At 33.1% G+C, this 21437-nt stretch overlaps 2 protein-coding genes across 2 annotated transcripts; both read left to right on the top strand.

Moving 5' to 3' along the window:
• Positions 1-11025: 11025 nt before the first annotated feature.
• HELRODRAFT_182822 (hypothetical protein) lies at positions 11026-14920 on the top strand (the record flags this gene model as incomplete). The annotated part of the gene is made up of 3 exons (XM_009033547.1): positions 11026-11074; positions 12414-12668; positions 14802-14920. The coding sequence occupies 3 exons, from the start codon at positions 11026-11028 to the stop codon at positions 14918-14920; spliced, it is 423 nt and encodes a 140-aa protein (XP_009031795.1).
• Positions 14921-16997: 2077 nt separating this feature from the next.
• Positions 16998-20399, top strand: HELRODRAFT_182820 (hypothetical protein; the record flags this gene model as incomplete). The annotated part of the gene is made up of 8 exons (XM_009033546.1): positions 16998-17071; positions 17367-17521; positions 17724-17864; positions 17992-18114; positions 18250-18352; positions 18980-19251; positions 19547-19939; positions 20140-20399. 8 exons carry the CDS (start codon positions 16998-17000, stop codon positions 20397-20399), a joined length of 1521 nt encoding a protein of 506 aa, XP_009031794.1.
• Positions 20400-21437: the final 1038 nt, after the last annotated feature.

Raw genomic sequence — 21437 nt, 5'->3', positions numbered from 1 at the left:
GAGCGCACCCATGCCTGTCTTGGATGGCCGGTGAACTATTTTAATATTGCCAAAAATATTACCATTTCTCGTGCCTCATTTAATTACAACGTTTCAAATAATTTATTGAACCAAATATAACTGCGTAGATAGTAAAGGACGGTCGGTGAGACAACGTTGTCATTGTTATAGTTTTTATTGCTATTGTTATTGTTAATGATAATAGTAATAATAACATTATTATTACTACTATTACTATTTTTATTATTAGTTTTAAAAGTAGTAGTAGTGGTTGTGGTAGTAGTAGTAATAGTAGTTTTTGTTGTAGTAGTGGTGGGGGTGGTAGTAGTAGTTGTAGTAGTAGTAGTACTGTTACATTACAATTATTGTCAGTTAAATTATCTATTATTATTATTATTATTAATATTATTTATATTTTCTCTTTGTGATTAATTTTATGAATGGCTGCCAATTGTGACTTATATTTTATCGCAACGCTTGTCACCGAATCGCATAATCATTGTAGATATATTATTTATAATGCATGTCATACGATGTCAGCTAACAATAAATATGCTTCATATTGGCTAATGTTAACAATCACATTAAGCATGAACATGTGACCATACAAACATAGCATAAAGAACGTACGAACGAGTGAATTTGTGATCGTATTCACGTACATTTATCCATTCAATAAGTTTGTCTGCTTGTAGTGTGGTTTTAGTAGTTTTGTTCAACATGTATATGATACTTATAAACATTATTTGTTGTACAAATATATACTTATATGTGAGCACGTGCTCTTTGATATGTTTGTGTTTGTGTATGTGCGTGTGTGTGTTGTGTGCGTGTGTGTTTTGTGTGCACCATCCCAGACAAAAGAGTCTGATGAGTAGTTATTACAACGAGTGTAACTTAATAATTTGATAGAATGCTGCATATCATCGCGACAGTTCATATTTCGTTCAATAAGATGTCTGCTGAGGTCGTTTCTGTAGTTTTAATTGATCGTCTGTAACAAGTTGAAGAAATTTTTATTTTTTTTCCGATGAATCTGCTATTGAATCATTTAGTAGGATCGAGTTCTTATAAACAGTTTGAAAGTTGTGAGTTGTGTGTGCCTGTAGACGACCATTCTACTATTATTTTACTATTCCCTGTCTCATAACAGTTAAAACATTGATTCAGACATATTGTAAAATAATTAATAAATACGTTCGGTCATGGAAAAATGTGAATGAAGAACAACTTGCCAAAGCCCTCTCCAGTCCCCAGGCCATGCCAAAATGACGATGTTAAATATGATTTAAAAAAGATAATGATGAGTTAAAAGAATTGTCAACAAATTTGCCCCTTTGCGTGTGATTTACGACAGAGGTGAGCGCATGGCACCTTAGTTTGACGATGATTGTCGACAGGATAAACTAATCTGCAGACAAATGGAAAGGTCTTACAAAAATTTATTGACGACTGATCATCGAAATAACTGGCTGGTTTCTTTGAGGACAAGAAATAAACTTTATTCTAAAAAACGTACATCTTATTGGAGGAATTCACTTAAAACTAACCACGGTTCTAAAAATCGTTGGCAGATTGTGATCAAGGTTTATGCAGAGATAAAATTATTATTTCTACCAACGTTTCGCTTTTGTCATCTTTTAAATCTTGTTTTATTATCCATTTTTCAAAAGATTTTGGAAACTGAACTTGGAAATATAATAATCAATTCGCCTTCGAAAACAAGTTCACTAGGCACTTGTTTATTTGTTTTCTTACAAGTTTTTTCAATCTTTGCCTGCGGTTAGGTGAATTTTCCTGCAAATTTCAAACATGCCAACGCTCTGCTAAACCGTTTGACAAACAACAATCTAATCCCTGCATACGACCTATCTAGTGCAGGTAACCCAACCAGCAAACAAGTAAACAAAGAGTTTTTTGATTAAATCGATTCAATATTTTACCCATAATTGTTCCATGATTTGTTTTTTAGTATTAATAGAATATTTTTAGTTTATGTTGTTAAAGATATTGGTGTTGAAATTAATGTTGAATTTGTTGTTGTTGATGACGTTGATGTTTTTTTTTGATGGTTTCGTTGTTTATTTTAATGTGTAACTTATGTTTTTTGTCGTTATTTTTGATTATTTTTTCATTTTCATATTTTTTATTAATATTAGCTATTTATGTTTTTTCACAAAAAAATGTTTAATTATTTTTGAATAACTTAACAGCTCATTTTAATTTAACAAACTTGATGAGGCTCAATAAAAAGCCATCTCCAAACTCTGGCAAATATAATTACCAAATTATATCAACATATTTCGCCTCTGAGATCTTTTTAAAGGGCGCATAGCATACAAACACACAATCAAACATATTTTAATTGAATGCAAAAAATATGATCAACTTCGAAGAAAATATCAGCTTCCAAAAGACATTTGAATGTTGTTTCAAGACCAAAACATGACTAATACAAAACTTTCTTCCATTCGTTACAGAAATAGAAATCTTCAATAACATTTAGAATAGATATTACAAAGACAAAAATGAAATTACACTAACAACATCAATAACAAAGTCGTTTACAACAATAGTGAATTTAGCCAAAGGCCCAATAGTTGAAGCACTTTGCTGAATATTCCGAATATAAAAAAAACATCTCAATAGCTTTAAAAAACAGTAAACGAATCCTCTCTACCCAACAATTCGAGATTATATTCGTGAGTAAATTCATTATCTTGTTCAAATTGAAACGTATTAACCGCTATCGCGATCACAATAAATCTTTCATCTTTCTCAATAATTCTACTTCTAACTCCTCTACTCTTACTTTCGGGGTACCTCAGGGTTCTATCCTTGGCCCTCTTCTATTTATACTCTATACTTCTGAACTACCTCGTATTATTAATAACTTTTCTTTCTCTAGTCAACTATATGCTGATGATTCTTACATTTATACTTCTTTTCCTCCATCTAATTTCAATAGTGTTCTTCATAATTTATCTCTATGTCTTTCTTCAATTATTGCTTGGTCTGACTCTATGTGTCTTAAACTTAATCCTTCTAAGTTTGAATTAATTTGTTTTAATAAATCTAAACACTCTATTACTATTCCTCCTATTATCTTACCTGATTCTAAAACTCTTGATGTCTCTCATAAGTTTCGTAGTCTAGGTTTTATCTTTGATTCTACTATGTCTCTCTCTTCTCAGATTAATAGTGTTGCTAAAAGCTCTTACTTTCATCTACGTAGAATAAAAAAACTTTTGCCTTTTCTTGATGATCCTACTCTTCTCCTTCTTGTTACTTCGTTAGTCTTATCTAGGATTGATTATTGTAACTCGCTCTACTATGGTCTTCCTGACTCTATACTCTATCCTTTAAGTAAAGCTTTTAACTCTGCTGCTCTAGTTGCTCGTGCCCCTTTCTTTTCTCATATATCTCCATATCTTGTTCTCTTGCACTGGCTACCTATAAAATATAGAATAATTTTTAAAATTTGCACGTTCATGTATAAGTCTCAATCTAAATTATTTCCTAAGCATTTATCAGCTATATTAATTGAACCTAAACGCCCCGGTTTACGCTCGTCTTCTTCTTTTCGCTTTTTCTTAACTCGTGTTAAACACTCTTTTGCCAAATCTGCTTTTGCTTTTTCTGGTCCTTTTCTCTGGAACTCTCTACCTACTTCTCTGACTACTTCTCCATCACTTGCGAAGTTCAGAGCGGATCTCAAGACCCATCTGTTTTCAAAATTCATTGAGGAGAGTGTTGAACATCGCGGAAGTAGCGCTTTATAAGCTAATTGATTGATTGATTGATTGATTGATTGATTGATTGATTGATTGATTGATTGATTGATTGATTGATTGATTGATTGATTGATTGATTGATTGATTGATTGATTGATTGATTGATTGATTGATTGATTGATTGATTGATTGATTGATTGATTGATTGATTGATTGATTGATTGATTGATTGATTGATTGATTGATTGATTGATTGATTGATTGATTGATTGATTGATTGATTGATTGATTGATTGATTGATTGATTGATTGATTGATTGATTGATTGATTTCATAATACTAATAATAGTCAGCAATTATTTTGGGATTTTTAAAATGTGATGGTTTAAACAAAAATTGCAAATTCGGCTACTCGGCTTTTGGTTTTCAGAAACGGTCGAAACCAAATGTAAGATATCGGTCAAATATTCTGACAGGCTGGACATTCTGGGCGTCTCTAGAAGAGAACCGTGCTGAAGGGCCGTTAAATAACTCAGAAAAACCAACGTCATAATTGCATTCAATTTCGTTTGCCTACTATTTCTCATCATTTTAAAATACATTACATCGCGAAACAATTTATTACAAGAAGTATTTATCAAATAGTTAGCATCCTTTGGAAGTCTGCTTCAATTTACAAACATATGTACGTGTGTGTGCACGTGTGTGTGCGTGCATGTGTGTGGGTGGGTGTGTGTTTGACATCACAATAAAATGGAGGTATTTTTATGAGCTGTTGGGTGATGTGATGATGTGTTGATGATGTGATTTAAGGAGGTGATGGGGTGTGATGTGATGATGTTGTTCGTCTTGCGATGTGTCCTTGTGATGTCATAGGTTGTTTTGATAGCTCGTTAATATGTTTTTTTTTCAATTTCCTCAACATTCCCATCACAAAATCCCACCTCGCGTTCCGTCCGAATCTTTAAAAAGATTTTTGTTTAGTTTCTCGGGTGTCCGTCACTGCATCGATGTTAGAAAATGTTGAAACACAACTTTTCAAGATGCGTGCGTGGGCTTCGAACGCCTTTGAAGGAGAGTAGTGCATGTTGCTACCATGGTGATGTGATGAATGTGATTGCATGGCATGTTAGTGTGATGGTGTGTCAATGTGTTGGTATGATTATGTGTTGATATGTTTACTTGGGGATGTTTTCATTGTATGATTTTTTATTGGTCATGGCTATGACATATCAGTTTTTAGAGTCCGGTCAATTTCTAATCGTTGGGATTTTAATTGCGTAAAAATTGGAAGCATGGAGACGAGGAAGAAGACTATTAATTATAATAACAACTTTTAGCGTTCTCTCGTTTTTCATCTTTAATTTCTAACAATACGGACTTCATCGTATTTTGGACTTATGCTTTTTACGCTGTAATTATATTTTTGTGATTTTTTATTTCACGTTCGTTATTTTTCAATTTAAAAAAATTTGTCAATTGGTTTTATCCAATTTTGATATTTGATTTGAACCGAATTGAACTGTTTCATGTTTTAATTGTTGGCTGTGGTTTTAACATTACGCTCATTTTTTTTCGAAATTATTGTTTACAGGCAAGTTTGCTTATGAGATGAATAAAATTGAATTCAATTCAGCTCAATACATACATACATTTTTATTTTATGTTTATATTTTTCAAATCCTACAACGTTACGTAGATGCATAATTATGTTGAAACTGTCTTATTAATATGCACATTTAATTAAATTTTTGATGAATAAGAAGCAATCATGAAGCACGAAACAAACACGAAATGCTCAGCGGGACTGTACTGAAAGTTTTTAGGAAACTTATTTCAAGCTGGCCTAATATAATTGATTGATTTATTAAAACAACCTTCGCCTGTTTACTTTTTAAAAAATTTTATAGCTTAACTTTTTTTCCCCAACTTATATATTTCAATTTAAATGCAGTTATATATTAGAATTACAATCCTTTCAAACATTTTGGCGGCAAAAATCGGAGGAATGTTGAGGTTTCGTGTGAGAGACATGAGGACATGAAAGTTTCAACAATCTGATGACATTTTTTCGTGACATCAACTTGAAATTTTTTGGCATTTCTCAATTAAAACAGAACAATGTAGATCAAAACATTTTGAAACAAATTACGTCACCTAGGCAAATTTTTTGCCAGGAGAAGCCTCAATGATTGAAATAAAGCATTTATACAGATCAACTTTTATATATGTGATTGAGAAATATCTGAGAGGGGTGCACTTCTTCTGCAGGGGGGTGCAACGTGGATGCAACAATTAATTTTAAGGTTCACGTAATGAAATCTTGAAAAAATAAATTAGAAATACGTTTGAAAAATTATTCCAACTTGCTGGTGGTTGTGGCGAGTGTCCGTGATTAACATGAATGATGGTTGTCAGGTTGGTGGAGTATCAGATCTCATCAGTGTGGCTCTCTTAAAAAATGATCTCAAAAAATTTTTAAATAAAACAGAATAACCGTTAAAGTTTTGAAATAAACTCAAATTACATTAATGCATTTCATAAAATAATCATCAGTAGTAAGATACTTTAAAAAGTGAAGCACCGTTGAACATGGAGGATCAACTTGTTTGTTTGTCTTGCATTGAGTTCGCTCATATATCACCCATTTTTGTAGCAGTTACAACAATGACAACAATCACTATGACGATGATGACGATGATGATGGTGATAACGATAATGAAGAAGAGGAAGAAGAAGAAGACGATGATGGTGACTATGTTGGCGACGATGATGACGATACGATGATGAAGATGATGAGGAAGAAAAAGACGATGATGAGGAAGGATCAATAAAAAGAAGAGTTTTCAAACGAGGGTTTCAACATCAATAAGAAGTGAGCTGGAATTTAACAACATCGTCGCGAACGTATATTAACACATTACAATAATTTCATTTAGCTGCATTTGCGGTAGGGCATACTGACAATATGAAAAATTCATCATCATTGTATCTTCGTTACGAACCTCATAACCAAATCGATTATGATTATGATTGACTATTATTGATTATGATTATCGATTATGATTGACTTCCTCGTCAATATCATCATCAAATCAAATCATCATCAATGTCATCATTGTCAATATTGCCATCATCATCAGTATCATCATAAGCAGCAGCAGTAGCGGCATCATCATTGACATCATCATCATCCTCTTACTCATCATCATCATCATGACCTTCATCAACACCATCAACAGTGCAATTATTAACGTTTTTTTCAAAGTTGTTTTGCCAAAAAAAATCAATTTCCGCATCACCATCCAAATTTCCATCATCATCATCATTACCACCATTTACATCGTCATCATCATTTTCATCATCGTCGTCTTCATCATTGTCAATAACATCATTGTTGGTCTGATTGATCGTGTCATCCATCCATCCATCCATACATCCATCCAACCATCCATCCATCCATTCATCCATCTATCCATTCATCCATCCAACCATCCATCCATCCATTCATCCATCCATCCATCCATCCACGAAGCAGGTACGTTGAAATCATCAAATAACAATAGCATGTAGAGAATTTTTGTAACGCTCATAAACAGGCTAACAAACACTGCACGCTCACACACACGCAAAATCTTGCGCATGCACACACACACACACACACATACAAACAAACACAAACAAACACAAACATACAATAAAAGAAATCAAAAATAACCTCCCTCCCTACGCTTACTAATATGACGCATTGAATGGTCGTGCACACCAACAATGGAGCTTATTAGTTTGAAAATATACATTAACGTTGGCCCGGTCTATCATTTACTTATGTTTCTTCTTTTCTTTAATATCTGAAAGCATTAGGAGGCGGTTTGTTACATACAATCGAATGAAGCACTGAATGTTTATTTGCAAATCCTCTATTGAGATTAACTTGAGTAACTTTACTTTAGAACATTTCATGAATATGCACGTATGTATATATAATACATATAGATTTATAAATACATACATTGAATTTGTACGTTTGTTTGCTTATGTATTTGTTTGTTCACGTGTGTGTGTGTGTGTGTGTGTAAGTATGCGCTTTTGTTTTGTTTATATATATATATATATATATATATATATATATATAAATTATTTATTTATTTATAACTTTAATAAAAACGCGCACTCAATTTCGAAAATGTTCAAAATTTTATGGGGGGACTTTTCACTATCAAAATTTTGGGCTCCCCGTCAAAGTTGTCTAGATCCGCCACTCTGCTTCACTAAGCCTTCCTTAATTCAACAGACAGCTACTGCGATGTTTCGAAGATAATGTTTGAAATTTCGGTGATCGGCTATGTAGGTGCCTAAGGCCGTGTCAGTTTTACTAATTTTTACGAATTGTTTTTGCAACATCTGCCGTTTTAAACAGTTGCAGATTCGTTGACAAATTTCAAGTTTTGACAACGAAAAAATAAAAAAACAATCTCTAATCTTAAAAAAGAGTTTCAAAGTATAATTAACAAACAAAATTTGCAAATTTATGAGGAAATGCAGGTGACAAATTCAATAGGATGTAAAGAAAGTTTAACAATCGAATTGTTTTTTATTTTTTCAAATAAAGCTCCAAGTAAATTCTAAAATATTACTGTCCAATTATTTATTGTCTTGCAGTTAACAACCTGTCAATCAAAATGATTTGAGGTATGAAATCACATCTCTACCAATGGTGTTCGACTCTCACAGCTGACCTGTTATAAGAAAAATGTAACTTAGTGAAAGATCATTTCAAGTTAAAATTAACTCTAGGTGCGCTAGTCTGAAATCATGTTGCGTCATTTTAAATTTGTTGGCACGCTGAGTAATTTTTATGAAATGATTTTTCATTTGTTTGTTTTTAAGTCTTTTTGGCTTGGGTTTGAATCCCGAGCTGATGTTTTTCAAATGAGTTGAACAGGTAGAGGCCTGCCAGATGAATAAATTAAATTCCTCAGAAATTCATTGAAAAACTTGTTTGAAAATTTTGTAGAGAGGTCATTTTTAAGTGAATCAAACAGAGGAAATGATTAAACCAACATTCTCGACAACTTCCTCATGCACCATGTTCAGCGCATCAGTGCACATACTATCACAAGATTCAGCTCCCTCGCTTATCAAAGTATTTCTTAGAATGTGTTGGTGTTTTGGTGAATTATTTTTCTTGTTGTTGTCAAGAATTTAGCGGTTTATTGGAGTTGTATGTGTTGATTGATTAAATTCATATATTACATGATTAAGCTTCATAGCGGAATCGTCTTTAGGAGTGCAGTTGTTCTTTAAGACTAATTGTAATGTTTTACAATTATTGCAGTGTATCCTAATTTTTATTTTATTAGTATCATTGATTGATGTAACATTTCTTTTTATGATTTGTTTGAGGACGAATTCGACTATTTTATGTGCAGTTGATATATGATTTCTGTAATATAGGATCAAGTCGTTGTCATTGTTGTTTTCAAATATATTTCTATCTTGCTGCAGTCTTCGTTGAATGGTGCTCTCAATGGATGACGTCTTGTAATCGTTACTTACCAGTAGATAGTAATTCTTTTCAGCTCTGTATTGCGATCCCCGGTTGAGGATGGATCCCTGAATGAACAGTACACGAAGGATTTTATCGTACTTACTTTGAATTGTTTCGTACATTCACTTAACCCATTTAAACGAGCTAATTAACTTTATTGGTTGCTCTGACGTATACTGCAGTTGTAAATCTTTGTTCGTCATGCGTTATCAAAGCATCCAAAAATTGCAAGGAATTTTCACTTTCGCGTTCGACGGTGAAATTTAATTTTGAACGGTTCATGGCTGCTAGTATACCTTTATAAGTGCTGATTATGAGTAAAATCTAAATATGGCCTATACGCATATGTATAAATATATATATATATATATATAAATATATATATATATATATATAAAGATAAATATGTTGGTAATAGACCATAATTTTTACAATATTCTATAAATTCTACCAAATGTAAATATATAAATATAAATATATATATATAAATATATAAATATAAATATATATATATATATATATATATATATATTGCGTCTAAGCGGGTGCGTGCGTGCGTGTGTGTGTGTGTGTGTGTGTGTGTGTGTGAGTCTGCTGTGTGGTGCATGCACAGCATATATCATATATCAATATCAATTTGGTGAATGACATTATTAAATTATATTTATCAGTCAGAAGTGCTATTCTCGATAACATGTTATGAGGAACTACTCACTAATAACTTCAAAATAAAAATTCTTGTAATCTTAATATTGAGACTCCTTTTCAGGGCTGAGTTATATCAAGTTGTAGTTGACGATGCTGTTGTTGTTGTTGTTATGGTTGATGGGGGTGGTAGTGGTGGTGATGGTGGTGTGGTCGATGATGATTTCAATTTTTTATTTATAAAAACGCAATGTCGTTGCCAATGTTTAGAATAATAAATGTTAACATATTTGTTCAAGAAAAACAGCTCATTTCACAGTTCATTATAAATTACTCGGAGATGTTTGTATTTGAACCAAGTAGCTCTGACATGGAATCTGGCAAGAACATTTGCCACAGAACATGTTCCTCCGTGCTTTTATTAATCGATTCACATTGCAGCTAAAAATAATTATTAATTTTATAGTTATCCAATTAACAAATCATCCAATTAACAGATCACCCAATCAACCGTTCATTTAATCAACAGATCATCCAATCAACTGATCATCCATTCAACTGATCATCCAATCAACTGATCATCCAATCAACTGATCATCTAATCAACTGATCATTCAATCAACTGATCATCCAATCAACAAATTATCCAATCAACTGATCATCTAATCAACAGATCATCCAATCAACTGATCATCCATTCAACTGATCATCCAATCAACTGATAATCCAATCAACAAATCATCCAATCAACTAATCATCCAATACCTCATTTCAATTTGGAACAAACATTTTTGCATATTTGTCTAAGCAAAACAGCTCATTTCACAGTTCATTATAAATTACTCGGAGAAGTTTGTATTTAAACCAAGTAGCTCTGACATGGAACCTGGCCACACCAACCCCTGAGCCATTATGACGCTTATTTGAATGTGTGATTTGCTGATTCACAGATGATTTTAACAGCCAATGTGAACTACTAATAATAACTATATTACTTTTATTATTATTATTATTGTTGTTGTTGTTGTTGTTGTTGTTATTGTGTTAATAATAATGATAAGAATGATAAAAAATAATTTATCGATCCCCACAGGTATGCATATGTTGTTTCATGTCATCCTATTGTTCTGTTCAATTGTCGCAAGTAAGTCTTTTGTATGATTGTTTGTTTGTTTGGCTGTCTGTCTGTTTTTTTGTCTGTTTGTGTGATTTTCCGTTCGTTTATTAGTTTGTTCGTTTGTTCATTTGTTCGTTCGTTTGTTTATGCATTCGTTCGTTTATATGATTGTCTCTTCATCTGTCTGACTGTCTTAACATTCTTACATAATATTAACAATCATTTTTATTCTGGTGGAAATGTGCATAATGAAAATTATAACTATGTGATGATGGTGATGATGGTGACGATGGTGGTGATAATGATGATGACGATGATGATGATGGTGATGACGATGGAGCCGGTGATATTAAAATATAATTAAAATGATTTAATAACGTTCCTAAAATCTAAAAAAATATTATTTTCAATAGAGTTTGTTAATTGCAAAAGTATTTTTCTGTTAACGCCAGGGTCTGTTAACGCATCATTAATTTGAAACCTTCTCCATGCGGTGTTCCCAAATTTGGTTGGTAGCACACAGTTCCATCTATGAAAACATTGATATTTTATTTTTATTGAAATTCATTTCAAAAATTTTCTCACGAGAGTGCGCTGATGTTTCAGCAGCGTTGAATATTTGATCCCTTTAAAGTTTATAAGCTTTTTTATTAAAATACATGGGTTACATTACATCAGTAGTGCACCGAAGTTATATTGCACGACATCATCTGTATTATTTTGTGTCTGTATGTCAGATTCAACATGCCTCTATAACGTTTGGGCCGAGAGAATTTTTTTATTCACGAACATTCTGATCCTCAAAATATTTAAATGCAAAATTTTTATGAAATGTGTGCTAGAAATAAAAAACAAACATCCGTTCTAAAATTTAGTAGTTGTTTCTTATCATTTTGCCTCCTTATTCTTCATCTTGGAATTTTTGTTGAAAAGTGAAAAATCAACGCCATTCTTGTTATAATAATACACTAACTAACACTTTAACAAATTAATTAGTTATCACACACACACACACACACACACACACACACACACACATATATATATATGTCATTAAAAATGGTTGCCCAGCGTGCGTTTATAATCTTTTTTTTAAAACCTCAACACTTCTAAGTTTGTTGAATTCATATTTATTGAGAAGAAAATTATTATTGAGCTTGGCTGACAGTACTGTTTCGGAGTTAACCATCGTCGGAGCCTATTAGCCTACACTCGTACCACTCTTTCCAGACGACTCACATCACATCTTCAAAACGGTGCTATCAAGGACCATATGTATATTTCTCATAATATACAAATTACTAAGGATGTACTACATGCCAATACAACAATAGTCGATCGCGATTCTCATCCTTTGCGCCTTAAGATTCGCGAGGCACTCTACTCTACACTAACAAATCTACCATCAACAAACAATTTCACAAATTCGATCATACACTTCATCTCTATTCCCAATACCGAGATGACATCACACTAGTTGTTGTCGGTATTGGCCACGAACCTCGGCGTTTCGATCTTCAACCTACGCCGAACGATGTAAAAATGATCAACGTCGAAAATGTGACTTCGCCGTGCAACCGGTGTTCGGTTCCGTTGGCCTCTCTGTTCGAGAATGATTCATGTTCTTAACACTTTATGTTATCTTTCATGCTAATATTGTTCACTTTTAATTATTTTACTTCATTTTAATTCATTATTTTCACGTATAATTTACAATATTTTTCCATCTCCTTTAATTTCATTAATTTCAATAATTTCAATTCTCACCAATTTCTCACATCAAACGGTTTTCCATAATTACATCATATTTTGCATTCACATACGTCCACCTGCTTCTTAATACTAACTTTACTATATTATTTTCCAATTTTATAATTTCATTTCGTTTCTCAGTTATCGTAATTTTATTATCTTGGTAATTTCATTTATATTTCCTTATATATATATAATATCATTAATATTCGAAGGTTACTCTCATATTTTAACTTAATTAATATTTAATTTACTAATTCAACTGCTCATTTACTTAAATTTCACTTAATATTTTATTTTAAATTTTGCATTTCTGACTATGTGTTTTTGATCTAATAGGCTCCGACGATGGTTAACTCCGAAACAGTACTGTCAGCCAAGCTCAATAATAATTTTCCTCTCAATAAATATGAATTCAACAAACTCAGAAGTGTTGAGGTTTTAATATAAAAGATTATAAACGCACGCTAGGCAACCATTTTTAATGACATTTGTATTAAAGAGAGCCTCGTTCCTATATATATATATATATATATATATATATATATATATATATATATATATATATTATTGAAACATTTATAAGCGCTAATAAAAATCAAAAAGTTCTCAAAAGCGCTATCTATAGTCAAACAAAGTCAAAAAAGAAAAAGTACAGTCAATGGCGGTAGTAACAAACAAATAATCCATGAATCCACCCATAGATCTCTTTGCAGTGCTTACTTATTAAACACGTAGTGTCACAAACAGACAGACTCACACACCCTAGTTTTTTTAATTTCTTTATCTTTTGCTTCATGTTTGTTTGTTTATGCGTGGTGTCATATTAAATGTGTGTTATTCTGTTATTTTCCTTACAATTTGCACTATGTTACACCAACAATGTGATTGTGTGGTATGTTGTCTTTTGTGAGCGTGTTTCTTCTGTGTTCAATTTTATCTGGTGTGTGTGCGTGTGCGTGTTGTCTTGTAAGTGTGTGTGTGTGTGTGTGTGTGTGTGTGTGTGTGTGTGTGTGTGTGTGTGTGTGTGTGTGGTTGTTGTGTGTTTGTAGGGCAAATTTTTTTTGCCAAATGTGATAGACAGTGCGTGTGCGTGACTGTTGCAGTTAAATGGTTTTGAAGTTTGTTTGTTGAAGTTTGTTTGGGACCGACGTTTAAGCTCACGTTAAATTAATCGCACACGTGGCTCCCATCTTTTCACAGGCGCGGCTTTGAAGTGACTTGCGAAGAGTGAGGAAGTCATTTTAAAACCAGCATCGGAAAAATGATTTAAGTTTTTGTAGACCACAGAAATGTTCGTACGTTTTTTGTTTAATTTCTTTAAATACTACTGCCAGGAGTTCTATTTTTTGAAAGATGTTCACACTGTTCGTTCGTTGCCTCTTGAAGTCATGTCTATTGGCTCGTTGTCGTGTTTTACAATTAGCAGGCACGAAAGTCATCGTTGAACAAACGTCATGCTAATTTAATTAATTGTTCACAGATTCGTCGTCTGCCTACTTCAGCAAATGAACGATGAGTTGTTCACTTTTATGTTTTATTTCGTTCATCAAACAAGAGAAAAATGGTGGTAACGATGATGACGACGACGACAATGATGGTGACGATGATGGTGATGACGATGATGATGATGTTGGCTTGAATAACAATAAAAGAATTTTACCGGTGAATACGTTAACAGAGACGGCATTGTTATAATTAATTTTATCGAATTGCTCATTGTATTGCTTGTCATTTCAATAAGACAGCAGCAAACATCGTTTGTTACGGTGTGGGAAACACTGCATTATTTTTATATCAACTCATTGAAAAAAACAAACAAGTAACTGATGCGGTAGAGAGAACCAGCGAGAATGAGCAATAATGAGAATGCTCAATAAAGCGATTAATTCATCGTCAGTCAGCCAACGACGACACCATCCTCATTACGATGGAATCATTGAAAGTTTCATTTGACTTTCACAAAACGGAATAATAATTTTTGATGAAACCCACTCCGCAGACATGTTGGCTCAGGAAGCTCCACTGATATTAAAGAAGAACCCACCACCCACCCTCCACGACGGCATCCACCCCACCCAACTGGACTGCCAGGCCACCGGGGCAGAGCCCATCACGTGAGTGCACGTTGTTTCGGTTTCATTGAACATGTGTGCGTGTGCGTGTTTAAAGTTTTATCATTCAAAGACTTGGCATTTATTGGAGGATTTCAATTGCTAGCGTTGTTTTTAAAATGTGTTTCATTTGAAAAAACTTATGCAATTACCAAGAGGTAAAGATTTTGTTGTTGTCTGCGTAAGCATTTTAACAAAAATTATGGCATTTTAGATCGCCACACAAACCTAATACATCTGAAAACGATATAAAACAAAGTCATGCAAAACGGCGCAAAACAAGGCATGCAGTCTCTTCTTGTCTTGAACCAGCCTCGGTCGAGGGTAGGCTGCATCAGGAACATGCTGCATCTAGTTAACTATGTCCGGTGTCTTTCTCAGCAACTCTTCCATTCTAAAATCCGTCCAATCCTTTATGTCATCGATCCATCTTCTTCTTTGCCTTCCTCTTCGCTTTGATTTGGACATTGTCCCTTGTTTTAAATCTTTTTCCATGCACCGGTGTTTCCTTTCTTTGAAAATGTGACCAATATAGCTTAATTGCCTCCTTTTGACTTCAGACAGTAATTTTTGTTGTACTCCAGTCGTTTTTACAACCCATTTGTTCGTTTTTCTCCTTTTCCTTGACACCCTCAATATTTTTCTTAAATCATTCATTTCAAATGCTTCAATTCTTTTTTCATCTTCATCTTTCAGTGTCCAACCATCCGAACCATGGATTGCTACCGACCACAAACGTACGCAGCATGCGAATTTTAGTGTATTTAATGCTTTGGAATGGCTCTTGAGCTTTGCCGACTCTTGCTCTGACATCTTTGGTGCATTCAGCATCGTCCGTACACACAAACAGTAGGATCTGGCAAGTATTCAATTTATAAACTTTTACGATATCAACAATTAAGAAATTTTGAAATAAGATCAACTTTTTGCACTTAAAAACTTTTTGGTAAATTTGTTAACAACCTGTAAACAACTAATTCAACAAATTAGTATTTGCAGGGCTTTTAAGGCCGGTCATAAAATGCAGCACAATTCAAGCATAAAAATTATAGCCACTATTATTTCACAGAATAAAATTTTACGAGTTTAATTTGTAAATTTGCAAATAGTTATAAATTTAAAATATATGCACCTTAAACTTTAATATTTTCTAAACATTGCAATTGTTCACAAAATTCAACCATGTATCTTAGCTACAGTAAAATATTCATTCCTGCTTTAGAATGAATTTCAAAGACTACACTAACACAACTGAGACTACCTATTATGAACGATTGAACACTGAGACGTGACCATGTTTATAAATATAAATAGCGGCCCAGCATAACATCTCGATCGATATTTAGTCGAACGTACCATTTTAAAATGTGGCCTTACTTGAGTGTACCACATTAATATTCATGAGTCACGTGTTTCAGTCTGTACGGAGGCACGTAATTTGTAACGTGATACGTGTACGTACATGCATTAAATCAACCTATAACAATATTTCTCTCAAATTAACCTTTTGATGTTAAAATTGTATTTTTATAACCAAACTTTTAGTTTAAAAATTTTTACATACGTTTTATTTTATAACTAAAAAATTTCTTTCTAGACAGAGTTAGGGTAAAGGTTTCGAAACATTACATTTAAGTTTAAACCATTAGCACATTAAATAAGGAAAAGTGTTTTAGCGGATTACTCAAAAATGCCAAAGTTTAAATTTCACAACTGCAAGACGGACGATAACTGAGAGCTATTAATATTGATAACCTACGTTTGTTCATTTACTATTATACTCATACTGTCCCAAATTTTGAGTTTTGTGGCTCCGTACATTAACAGACAACCACACGTTCGTTCTTAAAATTAGCATGAAGTTATACATTCAACAACATGAATATTGGTCCAGTAATATGTTGCGCTTAAGAATTAGTGTATCAATCAATCAATCAATCAATCAATCGATCAATCAATCAATCACGAAACTTGTGAGAAACATCAAAAATTTTAAAATCAAGTAAGATAATAGAAAGATTTATAAGGCTTACGTTTACGATACATAGAGTCTGACCGAGCGAGTATACACGAAAGTCAAAGATATGTCGTCAAAAATTCTCAGAGTCGTAAAAACTTGTTCCGTAGCAAAATCACTTTCAACAAGAAAACACATTCAGTTGGACGTAGTTTCACTAACCTTATAAATTTCAAAGAAACAAGAAAAGAACGAAAAGTAGTATAATGAAACAAAAAACAAAATTGTGTTTTTTAATCATATCAGCTTTATTTCGAACGTCTAATACAACAGCTAAAATTTCTTTCAGTTTATAATTAGCAAGGAACAGTTTTATTTCAACTTCAAAAGTAGCAAATTGTTGCTGCAAATAAAATAATGATTCTATTAATTATTCTGATTTATTATTTTTTAATATTTGGACCCATTTTTCGCATCTCAATTTGAACAAACACAGCTACAACTGGCTGCTACCTAATCATTCCATAAAGAATGGAGCACATAATGCAACGTTAACCTTGGTGGAGCCCGTCCTAGCAGGAGTGTACAGGTGTTGGGCCAGTAACGAGTTTGGTGCTGATATGTCCAACGAAATGCTAGTTGAAACATTTGGTTAGTCTTTGATAATATGAGATGATAAAATTATTTTGTTGATTTATGATAAGCTAAATTCACTCAAATTGTTTCTGTTAAAACTGTAACATCATTCAATTTAATTTTTGCTCACGGTTTATATCAAACGTCACAACGTGAATTTACATTGAACGAACATTCCATGGAACACAAAGTCACATCCAACATTACACTCACTTAGCCTCCTGCCACTCAACCGATGCAAGAGAGTTAGTGAAAGGATCGGAAGGAGGCTTTCACATCCTGTCCTGCCCTCCAACACCAAGCAAGATCTGCATTCCAGAAATGATTCAAACCGACGACAACATCTACTTAGTCAATTGTTGGTTTGCTCAATCAGCTGTTGTTAATTTATTTGACCTCTTTGTTGAACATGATCGCTTGCTACATTTTATTAAGTGTTGCTTGTGCGAGATTATTGCTTTTTTGAACATCTATTCACCGGACAGCACGCTCTTCAGTGGTCCTGCTAGCCCTATCAAGCAAGACTCGCAACACGTACCAGTGCAGAAATAATCACATCCTCAATAATTCAACAGTTAAATTGTTTACCTTCCGGTTCTCCAATCCACGTCAGGGAATTTATGTTTGCTGTTTATTTATTATGAAAATAAATCTAAAAATATTTTTAGATAAATTATATTTTATAAATTATATTTATTAAAATAAATTATATTTTATCTTCAATTGATGTAAAAATTGATCAGCGTTTCAAGCGTCGAGTACACCTCACCTGGTGTATCAGTCTGCAGACATGGTGGTCGAAGAAAACTCCAATGTCAGTCTCGAGTGTATCTACTTTTTAAACAAGTTGGTTCATATTTTAGGGGATCATCTCATTACCTCCTCATTTCATAAGCCAAGTTATCATGATTGTTATTTCGGCATAGGAAATGAATTAATGAACGATTACTTTTTTATGATTTTTGGAACGATTGTTAGTGAATGCTCAATGAAATGTTAAAAATTTTACTTGATTTTTGTCATTAGTTATTTCATTCTAATAATCTTTAAACGTATAAAAAAAACTATTAAAAAAAGCAGCAACGAGTTTTTATTTAAAAAAATTTTTTGTATGGTCAAAAGCTAGCTGTTTGAAAAAAATAATTTTGTGTTGTAAATAAATTAGAAAACTTTTGATTTTTACTGCAAAATTGTGCTGGATTTTATAAAAACACGTGAAAAATAAAAATTGTGTAAACAGTAATATCTATCTCAGAAGTACAGCACCCATAAACACATTGCAAATATACATAAAAAAAACACACACAACACACACGCACGCATGATCAGAAGCGGACCGACATACCTGTGTCCTGTATTGATTGATTAAAAATGATCACACTTCAACTTCGGTGTCAGATCTAAATCTAATGTTTTGTTGGTTATTTCTTCACTTACATTCAATGTTAGTTTGAATATGTTTCCCTGAACCAGCCGACTAGCAGAGCCAGTGAAGTGGGAAGTGACATCGGGCAACATCTCTTACGTCGTTCGCTCCTCCCATCCCATCAGCAACAAAGTAGCCAGCAGTTGTTACCTCAACATCAACAGAATTCAACTTCACCAAAGCGGCGCCTACAAATGCGTCCTGGTGGACAGCAGCGCCGAAGCCGAGGCCAAAAAAGGGAGAGTCACAATGCTGACTGTCAGAAGTATGTTCCAAGCTGCTCTGTCCATTGCATTTGTTCATGTTCAGTTGAAAGAAAGTAATGTTTAAATTAACAAAAATATAGCACATAAGCGAGAGATTTGGACTACTGTAGTAAGAAATACTCTCAATGTTGGCTTGGCTAGTTTTGATTACCTGTTGGTAGTGCTTCGTGTTTGTAATAATTAATTAGATGTCAATGTTTAAAACTGAGTATGCTAATGCTGAAAAAAGGTCCAAGTAAATCAGTTTCAATAAAGTTGATAATAAAAATAACAAATTTATTGATAGTCTGCTTCTTCTTACCTACAATGACAATTGAAAACCTAAAAAAAAAATTTTTTTTGTTGCAGGGTTTCCATCCTGTGGATTCAACACATCCAGCATCGTCGTGCCACACAACCACATCGTCTCCTTCATTTGCGATGGTGTCTCGCCCTCACCTTCGTTCTCTCCATCTCTTTCCAAATCTACATCATTAACAACCCTCACGTTGTCATCATCGCCGCCAATGTTCAACCCTTCAGATCACGAAACCATCTTATTTTTCTCATCACCACAGCCAACAGCAACCGACTCATCTACAGCCTGGCACACAGAATGGTACATAAATGGTGTTTTCATAAAAGATTCCATAGACAAAACACGTTTGGACATCAACTGCTCTTTTTCCAGTTTTGTTCTTACAGTAAATGTTAACAATGGTCTTAGAAGCATGTTCCACAGCGTCAGAGTGCAAGTCGCCGGTCAGTCTGTGCCTCCTAATTTTCAGAAATCCAATTATATTAATAATAAAATACTCTGTTGAGTGTTTTATTGAATGAATTCTTAAAAATGGCCAATTAAATGTTTTTACATAACAATAAATTTACGCATTGTTTCATTGTGTTATTGGTCTTTTATATCGCCAAACAAATTTAAGTTTTCAACTCACGAACATTTACAGACACAAAACTGTTTGATACCACAAGTGCAAGCACTTCAGCCGCCACAACGGCAACACCTTCAACAACTTCAACATCAACCACAAAGACCTCAACAACTCACACAACCAGCATCATCACTGAGTCACCCCAACTAAGAAATTTAGAAATCCCAACAATGCCAACAAAAGCAGTACCATCAACTATACAATATCTACCAACTATAATCCCAACGAAACCAGCAATTGCTGAATCTTATATAATCTATATAAGTAAGAAATAAAGAATTTTTTGTTTCAATTATAACGTTTTAATTTGAGTTTTGCCAACTGTTTTAAAAATTATAAAAGAAAGCTTTAAATTATTTTTTCAAGTTTCTGGTATAACTTTAATTATGGAATTAATTCATTTGCAACTAAAACTCTGAGAGTTCTCAAAAAATTTTTGCTAGAAATGAAGATGAGTGCAAAGAAAGAGCGCTCACATTTAAAAACAAAATGTACATATATCTGAAAATTACGTATCATGAAACGTAATGTGCAAATCTATATATGAAAAACGAAAATTAATAAAGTCAAAAATTTCACAGTTTAACAGAAAATAACAAGATTTTCATTTCTTTCTCTAATAACTGCAATGAAAGTCCAGATCTTCTGTAAGACCTTTCCATCTGTCTGCAGATTGGTTTAGTCTGTCGGCAATCATCGTCGAACCAAAGTGCCATGCGCTTACCTAAGTCATAAATCACACGCAAAGGGGCAAATTTGTCAACAATTCTTTTCAACTTATATATGTCAAATTAAATCCCTTCAAATCACCTTTATTCAAACAAACAAAACAAAAAAGCATGAATGATTTGGAGACCAAAAAAAGAAAATTAATTCTTGTGGGCTCGGTCACCGTGCAACTCGAAATAGCTTCTCAGTGATAACGCAACGAGAATAAATTAGAATAAGAATAAAATAAAATTGTTAATAGGAGAAAAATGTATCAATGTTAATGAAATATATATATATATATATATATATATATATAATATTTATCTAACAAAAACTGAACTTAACAACATAATTGAGAAATAAAAAACGAAAAATCATAATGCATCGTACAGAATTAAGATTAAAGTTTGGTCATAAACAGAAAAAGTAATCGATTCAATATAACGAAAATACGAAATAATATTTAGAACATGTCGACCAAACAGAAAGAATTGATCAATAATGCATTACAATTACAAGTTTTCAGTTTTTTCTTGAAATCACGCAGGTTTAGGTCCGGATTTCTGAGAGCAGCAGGCAGGTCGTTCCAAACAGTTGGTCCA

The sequence above is a fragment of the Helobdella robusta genome, assembly GCF_000326865.2.
Source record: "Helobdella robusta unplaced genomic scaffold HELROscaffold_93, whole genome shotgun sequence".
Taxonomy (NCBI): domain Eukaryota; kingdom Metazoa; phylum Annelida; class Clitellata; order Rhynchobdellida; family Glossiphoniidae; genus Helobdella; species Helobdella robusta.
The sequence above is the reverse complement of the archived record's forward strand: the minus strand, read 5'-3'. Positions and strand labels throughout refer to the sequence as shown.